Below are 20,945 nucleotides of genomic sequence, written 5' to 3'. Positions count from 1 at the left end.
CTTTCTCATACAACAGACAGGTATGAACTCAAGTAAAGAGGGAAGAATATGCCTAATAATTCCCTCTTCTATACAACAAATAAACCTCTCTGGTTTCAACGGCAAAGTAGATACACAGGAATATGAAATGAAGAGTATAATGCAATATGACATAACTGAAAATAAGGGACATTTTAAGAATTTGTCAGAAGTCAGTCTTACCATCTTTTTTTTTTTCTACCCTTGATCTTGGCTGAAAGATCATTTTTTTCTAGTCTAGTATATTATTTTATTTTACTCTATTCTTTTACTCGTATGTTATTTTACTCATCTCATTTGTAAATAAACCATCAGAAAAGGAAAAACCTATTTCTAAGATTTTTTGAAATTATTTTTCTTTCCTTTGTTTGAGTTAACCAAATCTATCCAACTTTTAACATGTGCAATGACAAATACATTTTGTGAATGTTTTTAAAAACTGTCCAAGGAATGCTCCATCCGATAACATTATCTTGTTTCTCATTTTCAATATGCAGGGTGCACTCTGTGCAGCTCCCCTAATTTTTATCATTCCATCAGCATGTTATCTGAAACTGTCTGAAGAACCAAGGACACACTCAGATAAGATTATGTCCTGTGTCATGTTTCCCATTGGTGCTGTTGTGATGGTCGTTGGGTTCGTCATGGCCGTGACAAATCCTCAAGACTGCACCCACGGGCAGGAAATGTTCTACTGCTTTCCTGACAATTTGTCTTTCACAAACACCTCAGTTTCTGATTTTCAACTGACAACTCAACTTTCACTTTTAAACACCAGTGTCTTTCAATGAGTTGACTGCTTTTAAAAATATGTATGCTGTCATAGACTTCTAAACTGCAAAATAACATTCACACGTTTTAGTCTCTATATTATGAAATTATGACTTTGGCATTTATTAAGATTTGGCTTTCTTTACTCTGTAGTTCAATATAAAAGATAAAGAGGGAAAGAAAATTCAATGTATTTTATCTTAAACTGAGCAAATAAATCATGTTTTGTTTTAATGTTTTGTTTTAATGACTGCATTGCAGCAATCTTAATTGCAGAAGGAAAAGTGAAGCCTTAGGCATTTGCTGCCATCCTCTCAAAGTGCTATTCTTTTATTTACTATGTGAGCCAACATATTATTCTCCTGGGTAGGTACAAGATTGTGAGTTGGAATTTTGTATATGTGTCCTTTGGGGGGGAAAAAAAAATACAAAACCAAATTTTTGTCTTTTAGATTCTATGGAATCGAAGGGAAGGAAAGGGAAACTCTTAAAGAAAGTAAATGTTCTAAAAGCAAAGTGAATCTCTCCATTATAATTTCAGCAGCACCCCTTATTTTGAAGAAAGTGGGTCCCTGGAGAAATGAGTAAAGTCCTTCCCATGTTAAGAACATAAATAATAGACTGGTTGTATAGAGCAAGATGTGTGCAGAATCAAAATTGCCTCCCAGCTTGTTATCCTGTAGGAATACCATGGTTATGCCATTAAATAAATTATAAAATGGAAGGGAGAACCCACAAGTTGTTCTGAGTCAGAAACCCAAGAGATCATTTTGCATCAGCTTCTTGTTGACTTTGAAGTGCTGGCGGGAATATATAATCGGACTATGTTACAATAAGAATAAGAGGCATTCTTTCCCCTTGGGCGTTGGGGGCAGGGGAGTGGTCCTTAGAGAGATTCTTGGTAGCTCTTGTTGACTGTATTCTCCAGAAGCAGACACAAAGATGGAGTTTGGCATGCAGGATATTTTTAGGAATCATCACTAATGGAAGAGAAGAGGAAAACATGATTGGGAGAGCAGAGTGGAACTGCAGTGCAGGCCAGTGGCCTCAGTCAAATCCACAGAGAGTCTAGACCAAATGCAGCCCATGAGAGTTGACCCTCTTCAGGAGAAGTATCCAGGTTTTGTCACCACTGCCTTCATCAGTCATCAAAGGTGGGCTCCTGCGAAAGGACACACCCTCGTGCTAGGCAGCTCTTTGCAGCTGAGCAAACCATAAAGGAACTGAGAGCTGGAGGCCGTTTGCTGGCAGCTGAGGCACCACGTGTTTCCTTGTAGGGGCTCTAGGAGGCACAGGTGTGTCCACCACCACTGACTTCAGTTTTTAATGAGGATTTCTCATATCTTAATGAGAATTTGATGTCTTCATATCTGTGACAATCTTTTAAAAGGAACAAGAAAATTTAGGACTATATGGGTGGCTACCTTATATCAAGCATCACCCAAGATTTTATTTCTCACTTTTTCAGGTTGACAATCCACAGAATTATATTAATTGTTGCCAAATAGTGAGATAATATCACAAGCAGTTAATACATACACGATATGTTTCTACAAATTACAGGCAGAAAAAAAACCCCACAGGAAGTATATAAAGAATAGTTTCACAGTAGTTTGAATAAAGAACCAGTGAGAGCTGAGTCATTGTGTCTTGCATGGTAAGAAAAGCCTATTAAAAACAAAGGAAGCTGCATCTTAGCAGGCAGAACCATGCTCAGGCATTTAGTGGTGATTATGCTTTAATAAAATATCCATGCCATTAAATTAATTTAAATTCTATTGGCTGTGTAGATTTTCTTTAATTTATAGATTTGTTTTTATAATTGTTTAAGTATTATAATGTTAAGTGGTTTGTGCCTGTTTTTAGATTGATACACGTTTTCGTAAAATAATAATTCAAATTCTTTCATTCCATATTGAGAAAATGGAGAAAATTTTACAGCATGCTATTATTACATTACTTAAGACTGAGAAACACTGACCTACATAGTTATTAGATAAAGTCATGAGAGATGACCTTTCCAAGCATGTACACAGAGAATTACGTCAAGAATAACATAATTTAGCGCTTACCTATCTATTGCTTCATTTATCTTAACCTTGACTCTTCAAGTAAGTAAAAAGCTCCAGTAGGAACTGAGTGCTGCATTTTTTTCCCCTTGTGATTACAAACTAATGCAAACATTGTATTGTTTCTATACAGATTGGATGGCATCTGTATAGCTTATGAATTGGGTCCTTGTCCATGTCACTTATAATAGGACCTTTAATCTCAAAAGCAATGCTAGTCTGTTTTTTAGTAGAACTGGCCACTGACAAGACCCAGTATTCTGTGGTATGCCAAGAGTGGCTCAAATATGGACCAGACGATGACCATGAGGTAGGGTACCCAGAAATGCTTTACTGACTGTGGTGGGGGGTAATAATTAACTACACCAATTAGATAAGCTTCTTTAAGAATTTATAGTTATTCTAAAAAGTATATAAAGGATTTTCCAGGACAACAGCAAACATACAGAGTAGATTAGAGACACCATGAGCTAGAGAACACATACACTGGGAGAGAAAGACATGAGTATAGACATTCTCTAGAGTAGTGGTTCTCAAACTTCAGCATGTGTCAGAATCACCTGGAAGCCTTGTTAAAACACACACTGCTGGGCCCCACCTTCAGAGTTTCTGTTGTAATACTCTGCGGTGAGGCCTGAGAATTTTCATTTCTGGAAAATCCCCAGGTGATGCCGCCACTGTTGGTTCAAAGACCACATTTGAGTAAGGTGAGAGGTGGGATGTAAGAGATGCTAGTTGGGCCATCTGTTTATAGGCCAGGCAGAATAGAAGCAAGATGCAGAAATGCCATGCTGAAGCTCAAGAAGAAACTGAAGCTTCAGGCGGGAGGGAGTGCTGTTGGCACATGTTAATGTACTTATCCTTTGTCTCTTTGAAAAATCACTTGGAGCTGCTTACAGAGGGGAAAGAAGAAACCAACTCAGTAAGATTAATGAGGAATAAAAGGGGAGAGAGTTAACAACAAAGGAGAAAACAGAGATTATGGTAAAGTCAACACAGCTGCAGTGGTTAAACTGAAATCCTGGTTTGAGACCTACAGGCACTCAGGGAAGATTGCCTGCGCTTCCTAGGTCTTCCTTATGAAGAAGAAAATATACTTGTTCCTCAAAAGTACACCAACATTTCCTAGCACTAAACTCCCAGTGGAATGTCTTACTTGGAAAATTATGTAGGGAACATAAGTAAAACTGTGTTATACTCATCATTCGGATAAAAAGTTCACATAGCTGGCTTTTATAGGACACTTTAATAGTCATTCCATGAATGTTCGTCGACAATGAAGATTATCAATAAATTTAGCTGTGGAATTTTTACTATATTATTCATTTGTAGCAATATGCTATATGTTCCATTTTAACAAATTAAAAAGCACATACAGATTTAGTCTGTCCTTCGTTCCTAACTCCCACCTGATTCTCTGGTCCTTACCAACTCACACCAGACTAATGCCATAATGTTTTACCTGAGCCTTCTGCCTTCAGGCTCTTCTCCCTTTAAGACAGTGTGTGCTTCACTCCAAGAATCATCTTATTAAATGGGTGCTTTGATAACACCACTGGGTTGCTCAAAAGCTTTTCATGAAATTCTCGTGCTTATAGGATAAAGTACAAACTCCATAGCATGTATTCAAAGCTTTTCTAACATGGCCTCAGCATGTCATTCTGCCCTTATCCCATGACTGCAGGAAAGAACCCCTTATTTTAACATAACTAAAGCATTACTTTATACTAAAATTGCTCTGTGCCCCTTTTGCCTCTGCCCCTGAATTCTTGCCATTCTCTCCTCTGAAATGTCCAAACCCCCACCCACATCAAAATTCTGCCAATCCTTTAATCTCCCTGTGCCATTCTTGACAACTCTAAGCTGCAAGTTAGATCTTCCTCTGGAATTCTCTAATTCTTGTATGTTATATAAAGAGAACTTATCTAGCTAAGGAAACTAAAAGTTCCTTGAAGATAGACTGTGTGATTTAAAGTCTCTTTTCATTCTTCATAGCCCACGGCATGGTGCCCTGAATGTAGTAAACACTTAAGTATTTGAAGTGATATTGATAGTGTAAAAGGGAAAATAGTTAATTGTACCAATAGCCACACATATTATTTTATTGGATTTTGCAGCTATAATAATTGTCATTCAATAAAGTAGCAATTTCACGTGATGTACTTATCTAAACAAGCTGGTTTAGATCATTAAGTTGGGTTTCTAGTTTTGCTTTATCATGCATAAAACCATCAGAGAAATTATTTGGAATATTCTTAAAAGGACTCTTCAAGTATATAGCAATCAGCACATACCTTTTCACTTGTTTGCTAAATATTTACTCATATCTTTCTTAATTATAAGCTCCTTGAGACCCGAGACTATGTCATATTTAGTTTTTTGTTGTTGTTGTTTTGTTTTTTTGCCAGTGGATGCTCAGTTATCTTACTCATTCAGGATGCTTGATGACCATTTAACTTATTAGATTGAACTTATCTAATTTAGATGTATTTAGCTCAAATTTATAACCCACCAAGCAAACTTATATTAAGCCCTTCATTTAATATTATTTCTAAAAAAACAAAGAGTCAAAACTTTAAACTGAAATGTGTTTATGATTTACATACAATTATCACCTTGCTTAATCTCAGCAGACAGCTCAGTAATTTGATAGAGCACTGAAAACAAGAGGCAGTTCAGGAGCACGCAGGCAACATTAACAAAACAAAACAAAACACCTCAGGCAACATATCAGTTTGCAGTTTAAAATTGGACAGACTTTGGAAATTTTTATTTCCAAGTCATAGTGACAGCTATGTACCATTTTTAAATTTTGTCTTGCTGGAGGACAGCAGGCCAGTTCTAGAAAAGTGAATCCAGTCCAGGCTTCTCATACTCAGGTCCCATCGCATAACAGCATTGTTCTTTAATTTTTTAGGTCCTGAGAGAAAGAATAGTAAAGAATCTTCTAAGAAACAAAGAAAATCCATTTTACCCCAGAACAGTAGACTTTGGATGACTTCTGACTTTTCTTTCACAATTTTGCATTCTTGTAAAGTCTTAATTTTTTTTTTCTAAGTTACACCTTTTAATTATTGTTCTTCCATCTGCAAGATTTAGACAAACTGGAAATTGAGTAATATGATCTTAGATTTTATGTGCTCTTTGTTTCAAAGCATTTCAAAATAAATTTATATTTGTTTAAAAAGCTGTAAGAATAGACAAGGGAAAGTAATTGACAAATATTTAGAAAAATAGGGCTTAGAAAGCCTCAGGTTTTGGAGAAGGGGCTACTCTATTGTACAAACACAGTGGGAGTTGCTCTCTATTCTAGAAGACAATCTGACATTTCAAAGTACACATTTTAAACAAGAGAATAAGGAATTAAAAATATTAGCTTCAAGTGGAAAATGTCCTTGTAACAAATGATTTTATATGTATAAACTAGATGTCAGCTGAGGACACCATGTCCCCAAGTAATCTGGTTAAACTTGATCTTAAACTCCATTCCACAGTCAGTAGCTTACTCCATAATTTCACCAAATTCTTCTGGCTTACTTTCTCGTGCTTCTATATGCCACCATAAAGATTTTGATAAAGTAAAAGGATCTTTATCTTTTAAGATAAAGATGCTCTGTATCTTAAAACTCCATGATACTCCAGATGCAAAACACAATCCTTTCACCAGTTACCATAAAATCCACTCACATTGTATTGTGTAAAGTTTTTGTTGATACATCTTTTGAAGATTTAGAGTGATTACAGGAAGGGTCACATCCTGGAATATGGCCTTTGACCAACCTTCAGGCTTCACCATCTAAGCTCCTCCTTACTCCTCTCATTTGCCATCTCCTCCAGATTGACAAGGAAGTATTTCCCGCTGACTTCCTCAATGGCATCCCAGTACCTCCAGGCTTCTAGAAGAACCCTCTCCCACTTTATCCTACACCTTATCATTGTGTTTTTCTGATACAAATATTATTATTTTCCTAAGAAGAATTCAGATGGAAGCTGTCAACACATTTATATTTTTTCATATTCTTACACATTTTACCCTGTCATTTACATTCTGAATTGCTTTTCTGGTGACTTTGCTCTCAATAAAAAGAGAAGGCCAGAAGACTTCTGCCATGTATAAAATTAAAACTTGGGTTCATGGCTTTAAATAAGAGCTGTTCTATCCAAATGGGTAACAGAAGAAGGTTGACCAGTTCCTACTGTAGTTTCCTAACACACTGAACTTATATAAGTTAAAGCTGTGTTCCTACAGGTCCCTATTGCACATCTACAGCCATTATAATTTTTCACCTCAACACTTGTACTATTCTCCAAACACCATCTGTATAACTGCCTATTTCCTTTGCACTCTGGATAGACCTGGCCTTTCAGAATTAGAATAGGACAGACTCAGCTGTCATCTGCTTTATAAGTGAGAGGACTCTTAAAAGTCTCTCTACTAATTTTCTCAGATACAGTCTATGGATACTATAGCATCTGACATTATTGATTGCTTTCAGTGTTTAAAACAGAGACATCCCTTAACACTGGAGCATAAATTAGAAGATCCAGATTAACAATTAGGAAGTGTAAGAGTATAACACTGCTGCCCGCCCCCATTTCTTTCCACCTCCCTAAATTCTAGGATGATGCAATATTTTGCCCAAATGCCTCCTCCTCTGAACCAATTCCCCAGACTTCTCCAGCAGACCATAACTTTTCTTCTTCTTCCAGACTATGATATGACAGTTAATAGAAGGAACAATCCAGTTTAAATAAGAACTTTCTAACAATTAGAGCTGACTGATGTTGGCATGGGCTACTCTGAGACTTAGTAACCCTTCTGTGCCTGGAACAATTAAGAGGTTGGACAGACAAGAGGTTGGGGCAGTTCATGTGCTACATAAAAATTTAATTTTGTGATCTTCAAGGTCTTCCCTAAGAGTTTCTAGGTACCCCCTTCTATTTGATGAAATAAAATATGGAGCTGTTATGGAACTCCTTCATTATTTAATTTTTTAAAAGACATGAAGGAGTTCGTGTCTTTTAATTTTTTTCTAAATAAATATTAAACAGTGCAAGAGCAGTGGTCATTCATTTCTTTTCAATGCTTAGACCACCTTATTTTATATAAGTGTTCAAAAAAAATATATGGCTTAAACCATGACAGCCTGTTTTTAAGGAAGGTTAAGAAAGGAAAGGAAGGACAACCTGGAGACCATAAAGTAGATATGGAGCAACATCATGAAGCATTGGATTTCTAGGGATTAGGTCACACAGAAGGATGAGAACTCACAGGGAGTTAGAGGAATTCTTCCACAACTGCACTTATTCTACTGTGAGAATTACTATAAACAGAGCCAACTCAAAATGGAGTTGGAGCTGTCATCCCAGAGGAACTTCCTTGCACATCTTACTCTTCAAAGCTATGGAATGTTTAAACTGGGCAAAATAACCTTTGGACTGGGCCAAACCAACATTGCATTCCAAACAACTATTTGCAAAGCTAACAGGAAAGCAGACATCCTGCCTACCAGATTGAAAATTAGAGACATTCTTTAGGATTAGCAGCACCACATACAGCTAAAGAATAACTTAGCTTATTTGCACCTATAGGAATTCTTTACTTGACTTAACACAACAGAAATTTCTTTCTTTTAGTCATGTAATTAGTCCCTTTCTCTTTCTTAAAAAAGCCCCTTACCTTCACCCCCTTATAGAATGCTATTTGGGTTTCTGCCTGAGTCGGTGTTTCCTGAATAGCTGAATAGCTCTTCTCTCTCTCTCTTTTTTTTAATCTCAAATAAATACTTATCGCCTCTCATTTTGGCCTTTTATTTTTAGGTTAACACTACCATTGGGTGTATGCAGGAACTGCTGCCACTGCTGATCAGAATGTGAGACCAGTTCTCATTCTGTTCCTTCTTGTCGTCATTCCTTATTTTCTACTTAAGGAAAAGATATTTGTAGGAAACACCAGAAAAACTGTTTAATAATTGTAGCAAATAGATCTAAAATTCCTTAATTGCTCATTGATTGGAGGAAATTCCTTAAAAACGGTACAGAACCTAATTACAGACAAAATAAAAACAAATACATCAGACCCAAATTTGGACTCACAGATGTGCAACATAAATTGATAATTATGAACTGGGAAAAAGTGTAATTTGTGGACCATCAGCACTGACATCTCCTGGGAGCTCTTTAGAAATGCAGACCCCAAACCTACTGACCCAGAATCTAAATTATAACAAGAGCCCCAGGTTGTTAGTATTCAAGTTAGAGAAGCATAGATGTATTTGGGGCTTTGTCCTTTGGAAGGGGGGGCTTATCAGAATCCACTAGACAACTTGGTTAAATAAGAAACCACTTCCTGGAGAGTCTATTATGTCTACACCAGGGCTTCTGTTACTGATGAGAATGTGTGATAACACATTTCTGGAGATTTGGAGAGGAAAAACAATTATAAATCATTAATTCATGGCTATAAGTCCACTTCTGATTGTCGTGTTTCTTTTTTTCCAGAATGATCATGTACTCAAAAAATAATTTTTTTTCCAACATTGTTTAAAATTGAAACACACTAGCCATACCTTTTCTTTAGATCATAATTGCAATTTTTTTTTTAACTATGCTAGAAACAGTGCTACAAATGAAGAAAACTTTTAAGACATCCTGATTATTTCTAGTTTGTATGTAAAAAATCCTAGTAAGTCAGAAATTTTTTAGCATGGCAATGTGCTTTGAATTTATAATCATATGTGTCATCAAACAAATGAGGAATGGAAGGTGAAGAGGAATATCAATAAATGTTTAAAGCCTGAATATAGTATTGATATTTGAATGCATCAAGAGGACAAATTAATAGGTAAATGTATGAAAGTCATCAAAAATACTCTTTATGTTGCCTCTAGATTAAGTGGTTGATTAAACAAAATATTCATTATCAGACTAATATCTCTCATGAACACAGATGCAAAAATCCTAAATAAGATACCGAATATAGCAACATATTGGAAAGATTATACACCACGATCAAGTGGGCTTCATCCCGGGGACACAGGGATGATTCAACATATGCAAATAAATTAATGTGATGCACCACATAAACAAATTAAAAAATAAGAATCATATGATCATATCAATAGATGCAGAATAAGCCTTCGACAAGATACAGAATCCATTTATGATCAAAACACTTAACAAAATCGATATAGAAGGAAAGTACCTTAACATAATAAAAGTCATATATGACAAAATCTCAGCCAACATTATATTTAATGGTGAAAAATTAAAAACCTTCCTTCTAAGATCAGGAACAAGGCAAGGCTGTCCACTATCGCCACTGTTATTCAACATAACCTTGGAGGTCCTAGCGAGTGCAATCAGGCAAGAGAAAGATATAAAAGGCATCCAAATAGGAAACAAAGAAGTCAAACTGTCACCATTTGTGGATGACATGATTCTCTATATAGAAAACTCTAAAGACTCCACAAGAACACTACTAGAAACAATAAGCAAATACAGTAAAGTCTTTGGATACAAAATCAATGTTCAAAAATCCATAATGTTCCTATATGCTAATAATGAAGTGTCAGAAAAAGAAGTGGAAAAAGTAATTCCTTTTGCAATTGCAACAACAACAACAAAATATCTAGGAATAAATCTCATGAAACATGTGAAGGACCTATATAATGAAAACTATAAGACCTTAGTAAAAGAAACTGAAGAAGAATCAAAGAAATGGAAAGATATTCTGTGTTCTTGGACTGGAAGAATCAACATAGTTAAAATGACCATATTGCCTAAAGCATTATACAGATTTAATCCAATCCCCATCAAAATCTCATTGACATTTTTTAAAGAAATACAACAAAAAATTATCAGATTTGTATGGAAGCACAAAAGACCCTGAATTGCCAAAGCCATCCTGAGAAAAAAGAATGAGGCTGGAGGCATCACTCTGCCCGACTTCAAATTATACTACAAAATGACAGTAATCAAAACGGCCTGGTATTGGCAGAAAAATAAACACATGGACCAGTGGAACAGAAACGAGAGTCCAGAGATAAACCCATATTTATATGGGCAAATAATTTAAAAAAAAAAAAGCCAAAAATATACAATGGAGAAAGGAAAGCCTCTTCGATAAGTGGCATTGGGAAAACTGGAAAGCCACCTGCAAAAGAATGAAACTATACTGTTGTCTATCACCACACACCAAAATTAACTCAAAATGGATTAAGGACCTGAATATAAGACCTGAAACAATAAAATGCATAGAAGAAAACATAGGAACGAAACTCAAGAAATTGGGCTTAAGGAGGATTTTATGAATTTGACCTCAAAAGTAAGGGAAGTAAAAGCTAAAGTAAACGAATGGGACTACATCAAACTAAAAAGCTTCTGCTCAGCGAAAGAAATCATCAACAAAGTAAAGAGACAACCATCCAAATGGGAAAATGTATTTGCAAGCAAAACCTCCGATAAGGGCCTAATATCGAAAATATACAAAGAACTCATACGACTCAATAACAACAAAAAAACTATCCAATCAAAAAATGGGTAGAGGATCTGAACAGACACTTCTCCCTAGAGGACATACAAATAGCCAACAAATATATAAAAAGATGCTCAACATCACTAGCTATTAGAGAAATGCAAATCAAAACCACAACGAGATACCATCTCACACTTGTTAGAATGGCTATAATTAACAGGACAAGTATTAACAAATGTTGGAAGAGGATGCAGAGAAAAAGGAACCCTCCTATACTGCTAGTGGGACTGCAAATTGGTATGGCCACTATGGAAAGCGGTATGGAGGTTCCTCAAAAAACTAAGAATTGACCTACCATATGATCCAGCAATCCCTCCACTGGGTATTTACCCCAAAGACTTGAAAACTCATATCCGAAAAAATATTTTCACACCAATGTTCATAGCAGCATTATTCACAGTGGCCAGGACATGGAAGCAACCAAAGTGTCCTATGATAGATGATTGGCTAAGGAAGCCATGGTACATATATACAATGGAATATTACTCAGCCATAAGAAAAGATGAAATACTGCCATTTGCAACAACATGGATGGACCTTAAGATAATCATACTAAGTGAAATAAGCCAAACAGAAAAGGTTGAAAATCACATGATATCACATATGTGGGATATAAATGTAAAAGCAACAAATGAACAGGACAAACAAACAGAGACTCATGGACATGAACAATGGACTAGTGGTTACCAGAAGAGAGCGGGGAGGGGAAATGAAAATAAAAAAATTAACTGTTAAAAAAATAATAATAAATAAATAAATAAATAAATAAATAATAAATAAATAACCTTCCAGGCCAACAGGGAAGAAGTTACATGGTCTGAACCTTTTGGGAACTTTCTTTCTTTTCTTTCTTCCTTCCTTCCTTCCTTCCTTCTTTCCTTCCTTTTCTTTCTTTCCTTTCTTTCTTTTTCTTTTTTTAATAGCATTAAAAAATGTGAGCTCAGAATATTCTGGTCCTTGTGAAAGAAAAGATATCCTTAAACCAACCAGCATCTGTACCCAACTTAAAGTATAGCTCTGGGACCTCAAATAATATATTTTAATGATGGAGATAGCTCTTGGACCTCAAATAATACATTTTAATGATGTCTATTTTCTTAGGTGCAAAAATGCAATGAAAGTGAAAATACCATTATCAAGTATTCTCCTTTCTTAGCTTTCTATTATTTATTTTTTTAATGTTTACAAGTATAGTTTGCTAGAATATAGATGAAGCAAGCTTATTCTCTGTGTTGAAGACTTATAATTATTATCCGCTGTAAATTTTTTTCTATAAATAGTTTGCCACTATCCAAATGCAACATACAATTTCCAAATGGGGTACTCAAAATTGAGGCATGAATAAGAGACTCTCCATCATGGCTTCCATCCCCCGCCCCTCAGCACTTGCTACAGACAGTTTCTGGGTAATCACAAGGCAGGATAGCTTCCCCCAAGACCAAATAGGGAGGATAACTGTCTTTTTTCACTTTTCTCCCAACAATACCCAACTGTTGTGCTGTCCACAGGAACAGCACCTTCAGCATGTATTAACATACACAAGTCACTTAGGATAGCAGAATCATAGACTAAAACCTTTGAAAAGGCTCAGAATCTATTACAGTATGAAAAAATTTCAGAATACAAATTATATAGCGTTGAGGTAATTTACAAGTACACATTCTCACATTCCACAATAAACTTGGCATAGGTTTACAGCCTTCAACAATCTATTCTTCCATGGCTTCACTTTTATTTCCCTTGGCGGCAGCTGGTCCCTCCTTTGGCCTTGACCTAGGATCACTGTCCTTTCTTGCTAGGCCTACCATCATCCCACGCTTCCTCTGAGTTTTACTCCTACAGATTTCCTAGATCGCTAGAGAACCAGGCTCCTTTCCAGCCTGGGGCCTGAGTCAGTTCTCTGCACTCACATGGAAAGTGTTCTGGTAGTTCCAAATATGAGCTGATAGTTTTCTGACCACCCTTCCTCTGGAATCTGGGCAATGACACAGTTTAACTGTGCTGAGCGTCCTCCCTTAATGAATATTCTCTGGTTTCTCTTAATTATTTTAATTTTCTCCTCTCTTTCCTATGCCTCAAATTTTTAAAGAACTTGTATTATCCTCTTCTTTTCACTCCCGATCATATACACCAAAGGATTCCCAACCACCACCCTCCACTCCAAATTCCAATCACAGTTTCTATGAATATGGCCAAGCTCTAAATGTACCCATGGACTTGTAAATTCTGCCTGACAGTTGAACCCTTATCACAGATATTTTGGCCCAGCAAAACATGGAGAATCACATTTCCCAACTTAAACTCAGATTTATGGCAGATTTATGACAGCTATGTGTAACAAACATCCCTGGAGATCACCCAGGTCCCCTTGGATCCTCTATTCAGAGGATCAACCTTGAGCTGCTGCAGCCACTTCTGCCCCTAAACTTTATACAGAACCAGAAGTGCCTGAGAGGCATTACATTCCTGGGAAAGCCCATAGCCAAGTACTAACTTGTGTGAGAGTTTGACAGCCCATTATTTGCCTCAAAGTAAAACAAACCTGAGATGTAATTTATGTTCCAGAGTACTCTGTGGAATCAGTCTGAGGCTGAGAAGTCACCTGATAGTTCTTGCTTATTTTCTCCATTTCAGTCATGCTTCTTCCATTCCCTTACCTGCTTCTCTGGGAGTACTTCCTTAATAAATCTCAAATATTTATACATGAATTTCATCTCTAGGTCATAAAATAAATGATATTTTATGGTAAAGCATATAGGTATTATTTAGCTTTGTGTTCATTAACTGATCAAGCAAGATATTTCACACTGAGCATCACTAGAATATGAAGGCTTTTTTTGGTACTTACGTGTAGAAATTCAAAATTCATCTCACATGTAAAAACCCTCAATCAAAAAAGGAATATCTACTTACATAAGCATATTGAAGATTAAACAGAAGATATAAGAATTTAGTATTTGCCTTTCTTAAATGCAAACATCAATATAGGAATGATTTATGTTTGAGATTTATACTTATTATCATAAGCTGGCTATCATTTTACATATTTAGTCACTGCTTTTTTTCCTAAAGAAAAGTCTTTAGAAAGTGCTTTACATACTGTTGAGCACATTTGACATCAATTCCAGACTCCTCATACTTCAAATGAGAACATGTCTTAATCCATTGGAAAGAATGTAGAGACTTATGGAGTTAATTTAATAAATAAAGCACTTCTACTGAGAAAAAAAAGTTTTGCTCTCATTCAACACTAGATAAATAATGACTTTGTGTTGATGTAAAAATTTTAGTTATTTGTAGGAAAGGTTTCACAATTACTCTTTGCTTAAATTTTTTTTTCAAATAAACATGTGACATCTCTATATTAACACTCAAAAAACACTAAAATAGAAAAATATCACCAAACTTTAGCTCCCACTCATTTTTTGCTCAGTAATCACTGTCACAGCATTTCTTTTGTCCGGCTGTTCTGTCTTCCAAGAGCAAAACCATAGCAAGAATGGGCATAATTCTTAGTAATAGAAATCTGACACCAGCTAAAGCTCATAGGACAAACAACAACAACAAATGGATGATTTAACATGAGACTGGCTACCATAGAAAGAGATTCTGAATAGTCTGTCTTAGGGGTTCTGAACCATAAAATAACTGTGAGTGTATAGTGGACCCATTTGGATTCAGGCTGAACTGTGTCATTGCTTGAAGGCCGTTCCAATCGCATGAGCTTATGATTATTCATTGAGGAAAGCCTTTTGTATCATCTACAAATTTGACCTCTGCAACTTTAGCTTTATGGAAAAAGTGAGACAAACTTATTTCCCAGACAATGATTTAAGAAGGAAAAATATTTATGAGGTTATGAGGTACTACTAGATTGTGATGTCTTATAATGCAAGGTAAAATAAAACAAATGAGTTTTTCTTCACCTAAGAGGTATTTTTCAATGATTTAGATTAAAATATATACAAATATATATATAGTTAAATACATACATTAATGAGATATTTGAAGGGAGAGTTAATATTTTAATAGTACATGTGATTACAGTTTTGTATAAAGTCAAAGCAAGAAAAGTCAGTGTGAATGACCCTTGAACCGAAACAAAGGCAGGCCAAAATGTCTTCAGTAATTACTCTGGCTGCATTAAATCTGAAGCAATAAAAGATGTTTCAAAGTTCTTTCACAGAACCCATAGCACTCAATATTAATTGTAAGCAATGAAATTTCAGGAAGAGTTATGGCAACTTATTTAGACTAAACACGACAACTAGTAATAACATACTCTAGTTGTCATCATGCACAGTCCACCTTTGCCAACTTTGTGAAGCAGTTAAAAACAAAACCAAAGTCTTTTTCTTGAGTTATTCTAGTAATTTTGATCAGCTATAATTAGTCTATGAAAACATGAATTTTTTCCTAAAATATTTTTCATGCCCTTATTTATCAGCCAGTAAATATTCCTTATATTTACATACTATTTAACTTTTTCTTATTTCTCAGAAATATGAATGCAATTAGATGGGCCAAAGAGAATGCTAAGCTTTTTCACACTGTCCCATATTTATTAATCACATATATGAAACACTTAAGATATTTTGCTAGTTAAGAGCAGCACTTATGATGAAATCCTGGCGTAGTTCTATGCCATAGGGACGTATGAAATGTAGAGCACCCTGGGGACCACACATTTCCCCCAGCATGTTAAGACTCGTTCTAGCATTCTTTCAGCTTTTGCTGTTTATTCAAATATAAAAACGTAAGTTGTGACTTTTAGCTCATATATGTCCTTGGCCAATTTCCTTTGCCCTACACCCGTCTCTAATACTTAAAGATTCAGCCCAGCTGCCTCTTCCAACTCTAATCTGAGGAGTGCCCTTTGTTGCCCTGGCTCCCCACCAAATTTACCCAAGAAAAGCCAAAATAAATAGCACCATTGACAGACATTACAAAATGGCTGTCACTTTGCCAGAAGCTCCTGCAGGGGGTTTCTAGGGGTGAGTTTAGTCTAACATACAAGGCTTTCTGAAGGTCTTCGCTGCCTAAGAATCAACGCTCTTCTCATAAGCAGTAGGGGAGAATAATTTCAGAAAGACTTTTCTGACTCATTAACAGAGCTTGCCCACAGCTTCCGAATATAAGAGAGGTAAAGACAATGCTTCTTCGAGAGGAGACCTGTAAGTTAATAGATGCCGGCCCAGTTACACCAAGAAAGGAACAGCACTCCAAACGCACTGAGTTATGCTTGTTTACTAAAAACTCATGCTCCAATATTTTTCAGTAATGTAGCAATTTACAATGGAAAACCACTGGAGGGCTTTGAGAAGTGAAGCCGTGTTTTTAAAAGGTTATTCCAATAGCTCTGTAGAATATAGACCGAGGAGGACAACAATGGGAGTGAGGAGATGAGTCTAGAGTGGTACAGGTAAGACAGGATGGCAGCTCGGTTTAAGTGCTGGCATGTGGCAATGGCTCTAAGAAAACAGTGTTCCATTTTAGAAGAGTTTATCTGAGGACCTTCTCTATGGCAAAAACCATGTAGCAGAGCTGATTATAAAGGCTGTTTCTAGTACCCCACAATGCAACTGTGTCATCTATATGTAACTGTGTCTATTAGCTGAACTCTCTGTGCTTCGACTTTGTCTTCTATAAAATGGGCTAACAGTAGTAACTACCTCATGAAGTTGTTTTTTGAGAATTAAAAGCATGAATACATGTAAAGCTCTTATTATTAACTTCTTATTTTCTGTTACAGAGTGAAAAATAGGAAGGCATAAATCAAAGTCTTTCAGAATTTATATCTAATCATTACATTTTACATTATAATGTAAAAATAAGGTAAAAAGATGACCCCGCTTTACTTCACTGCTAAATATTATCTGACCTATGATGATCCAGTCCTTCTACTTACTGACTCTGGTTTTATGGCACCATGAATATCTCTATTAAACAAAATTCAGGTTAGCTCATGGCTGATTCCTGCCCTCAGAATCAAAATACAGAAAGAGTCTTTGAAAGACTTTGAAAGGCAAGATTTTGTTATCCTAATGGAGTTTTCCTTACACGGAGAAGTTAGCATACTTTTTCTTTGTCTCCTTGCATCCTAGAGAATTTCTGACAGTACCCATGTCTCCTCCATGGCTCCAGCTCCTGCTAGATAGCACTCCCACCCCAACTCCTTACCTCCAGCAATCACCTCTCATCATGGTGCTAGGTCCAACCTGAGTCCAGCTTCTGGTTTCTGGTTGCCACACATTCCTCTGTTGTCCTTCCAGTCTGAGGGTGTTTAGAGCTTCTCTGGGTTGACTTCATCAATCCTTGTTTAGCTTTTCAGTTTTCCATCACTTGGGTGATCAATTCTCTGTAATAATTCCCTCTATTTGAAAGATTGAAAGTGGTTTCTGTTTTCCCAGCTAGATGCTGATGACAGAATATTTATGGAGTTAATAAAATGGAACACGTTGGCAAAGATCAGAGCCCAACATTTGGAGGCCAGAAATATGGAAAAGTACTTTATCTACCATGAGTTTTCAAAATAATTTTAAATAATGCTTAAATTTTTGTTCTAAAGATAATAACTTCCTGATTTAGAAAAAACATGCATGTCAAAATAAAACCTTTTATATTAAGTACTGTTAATAAACCTCTCCTATACTGCACTTGGTACTTTATGGTAATGTTTGGGGTGGAGGATGAGGAGAAGCAGCATATACATTTAACTAACTAAACTTCAGCTGGTAGGATTTGAGCCGTTTAAGAGAGCATAGATACCTTTAGCATTAATCTTATAATACCAGAGCTTGAGCGACATGGGAAGGAAAGGAATGAGGATCTATTAATCAAGACTCATTTGAACCCCTCTCCTGCTAAATGAAGGGCCAGCAGAAAGCAGTGACAGTTACTAGGGAGGAACAAGCAGGCTTTGTAATCCAAGGCTGTCTGCTAGCATGGAACAAGAAAACACAGAGGGAGAGAGATAAGATAGTTCCTTTCAGGGGCAAAATGGGGTATATTCCTTCAATATACACTGAGACATCTAACTACATATTCCACCTTAATTCCCAAATAATTTCTCTTCAAAGACATATCTCTTGAGCTTTCTCTTTTTATCCATGAACACAGAGCATAGTTTGTACACTGTGTTTAAGAATACCAGGATGTGCTCATATAACTTTAATGAAAACTTACACATCAGTTATATTTAGTCCTGGTAATTGATAACAGTCCAAAGACCTCAAAAACATAAATATTTAAGAGTCCCTCAATCTGAAATAACTTACTTCCAATAATATGATATTCTATGATTTGAAAGAATGTAAAGAGTTTATCACATGTATCATTTAGCCAACCGAGTCTGCATGTCAACCAACAATCATTATGATTTCATCTACAAAAATCATTAAAATGTATTACTCAATTTCTCCTCATTATTTGCTTTCTTGTTAGTCAGTGTCTATTCTATCTCCTAAGATTTCAGGAAGGGATCAAAAATCAAATGATGATCATGTTCTCAAAGGGAAGAACTACTTTAAGTTTTACAGAGGCTACAGACAGCCTGCTTTCTGTCCCGGAGGCCAGACACTAGCAAAGCAAACACTCTCCTGTTGGTAGGGCAGAGTTGGCAACTCTCTCTTCATGACTGAATCCCAAGGCTGAATAGCTCTGCAACTTTTTATTGCATCAGCCTCAGTTCCATGGTGTCCCATTTGAAAAAAGATTTAAAATAATAATATATTTTACAACTTTCTACTATAGTAGTTTAAAATCAGAATATGTTATTAAAGACTGTCTTAGTTTGATAATAAAGCATCATAAAGCATTACAAAATTATGAACAAACTGACCAACAAATTATTGAGAAAATATATGGTATAGAGTACTGGCCATGTTTATAAGAACCTAGTTTAATTATATTGTTTTTGTGCTTGAAAAGATACTTAATTTTAAATGCTTTCTAACTTAAGTCCTAAATAATTTCTCTTCAAAGACATATCTCTTGAGCTCTCTCTTCCTTTTTATGAGCACAGAGCGCTGTTTGTACACTGCATAGGAGAATACCAGGATATTACACACGTGACTTTTATTAAACCTTGCCCCAAATCAGTTATACTTAATATTTTCTACTGGAAATGTCTTTCTCTTTTTATTGTCCTCTTTTCTTCCCTTCTTTGTCTCCTCTTCTTTCTCCCTTTTATTCTACTTCTCTTCCATTCCATTCTCCTCTTCCTACTTCTTCATGTTTATTTAGCAAAAACCTGGTCCCTCAGAGTCCCTCAGGTTACAACTCTGGTCCTGATAGCTATTCTTTTTCTTCTCTACAAAATACATTAAAAATTTATTCATACTTCCTAGCTCCTTAAACTACTTGAAATCAAGACTTTATCACCACATTTTAAAATTTCAATTCTTATTTGTGGAAATTAGTGACGATATCACAGTATCACCTACAAGTGACAAAATTGACAATAGCAATGTGAGAGTATTGTTGAGAAAATTCAACAGCCACTAGAAACCAATTGTAATGTATAATATCCAAAATGTAATCTATCCACTATAATCAGACTATGATCAGGTTTGTATTCACATAACAAAGTTTCTACAGATTATCAGAATAACTCAAAACAAATTTGAGTTATTTTGTGACAGCCAGGCGCAGCCTCACTATGAGTAAGCTTCAGTGTCCCTTAAAAGAAATGATTGTCTCCACTGTCCATCATGGGAAATGAGGAAAAGAAGCCTAGGAGAAGGAGGCCTCATGATGGGGATGAGGAAAAAAAATATTTGGTCTTTTTCTGGGGCTAGTGGTCTGTTTGGACTCTCAGCCTTAGAGAGCCATGGGCATTTTGGTGGGGAATGGGGGTAGAGGTGAACTGCCTTGGTCATGTGGAAGCCAGGACAGAAAATGCTAGAAGCCAATGTCTGAGTCTAAAATAGTTGTAAATATTCTGTTTTCCTTCAATGGTATCCTTCTCTACTCTTTTGCATTTTCCCATAAAGTTATAGCCTGAACTCAGTTGTGCCATGAGTAATTAGAAAAAGATCTGTGCCTCAGTATGGAGTAAAGCATTTCCTCCCCCAAGTCTGGAATGGGCAGAGTGGCAGTCTCAGCAGCAGCAGAGGCAGCAGCTCAGGGGGGCCTTGTTTCTGAGCATCCCTCATGCAATAAACTAAGAAACACTCAGAGCTAAGGGAGCTGGTTTCTGGCAGACTTAATGGGAGCTCAACCCAGTGTGATTTGGGTCACGTTTATGTTCATAAAAAATTTAAAGAAGATTGAAAATAATTCATAGACAACACAGATAATGAAGAACTATAAGTGAATTTTATGAATTTTAATTCAATGCAGTAAATATTCATTCAATTTATTTACATATAGGGAAGAAAAAAATTTATAGATGATGATCTTATGGAATTTACAACCTACCATAAAAATTCCAAATGTAAAGAGAAAATCATAAAGGCCTTAAAAGTATCCCTTAAAAGTACCCCAGAATTTTATCGGAGTACAGAAGAAAGAAAAATTTATTTCCAAGGTGAAAATTCAGATGAAGTTTA

At 36.0% G+C, this 20,945-nt stretch overlaps 1 protein-coding gene and 1 long non-coding RNA gene across 4 annotated transcripts in view; one reads left to right on the top strand and one right to left on the bottom strand.

Annotated features, from left to right (window-relative positions):
* Positions 1-1,062, top strand: part of SLC38A11 (solute carrier family 38 member 11) — a 49,364-nt gene extending 48,302 nt beyond the window's left edge. For both annotated transcript variants that reach the window (XM_039855917.1, XM_039855918.1), the window contains one exon: positions 516-1,062. In XM_039855917.1, coding sequence (XP_039711851.1) covers positions 516-809 — 294 coding nt within the window. In that variant the 3' untranslated portion in view covers positions 810-1,062. The remainder of the gene's footprint in view (positions 1-515) is intronic.
* A 4,508-nt stretch (positions 1,063-5,570) lies between these two features.
* The window catches only part of LOC120597167 (uncharacterized), a 46,127-nt gene continuing 30,752 nt past the window's right edge, over positions 5,571-20,945 (bottom strand). For both annotated transcript variants that reach the window (XR_005651347.1, XR_005651348.1), the window contains exons 2-3: positions 17,588-17,811; positions 5,571-5,778 (exon numbers count right to left, since the gene is read on the bottom strand). This is a non-coding gene — a long non-coding RNA (uncharacterized LOC120597167). The remainder of the gene's footprint in view (positions 5,779-17,587; positions 17,812-20,945) is intronic.

This window comes from Pteropus medius, unplaced genomic scaffold (assembly GCF_902729225.1).
Source record: "Pteropus medius unplaced genomic scaffold, Ma_sr-lr_union100, whole genome shotgun sequence".
NCBI classification, from domain to species: Eukaryota; Metazoa; Chordata; class Mammalia; order Chiroptera; family Pteropodidae; genus Pteropus; species Pteropus medius.
The sequence above is the reverse complement of the archived record's forward strand: the minus strand, read 5'-3'. Positions and strand labels throughout refer to the sequence as shown.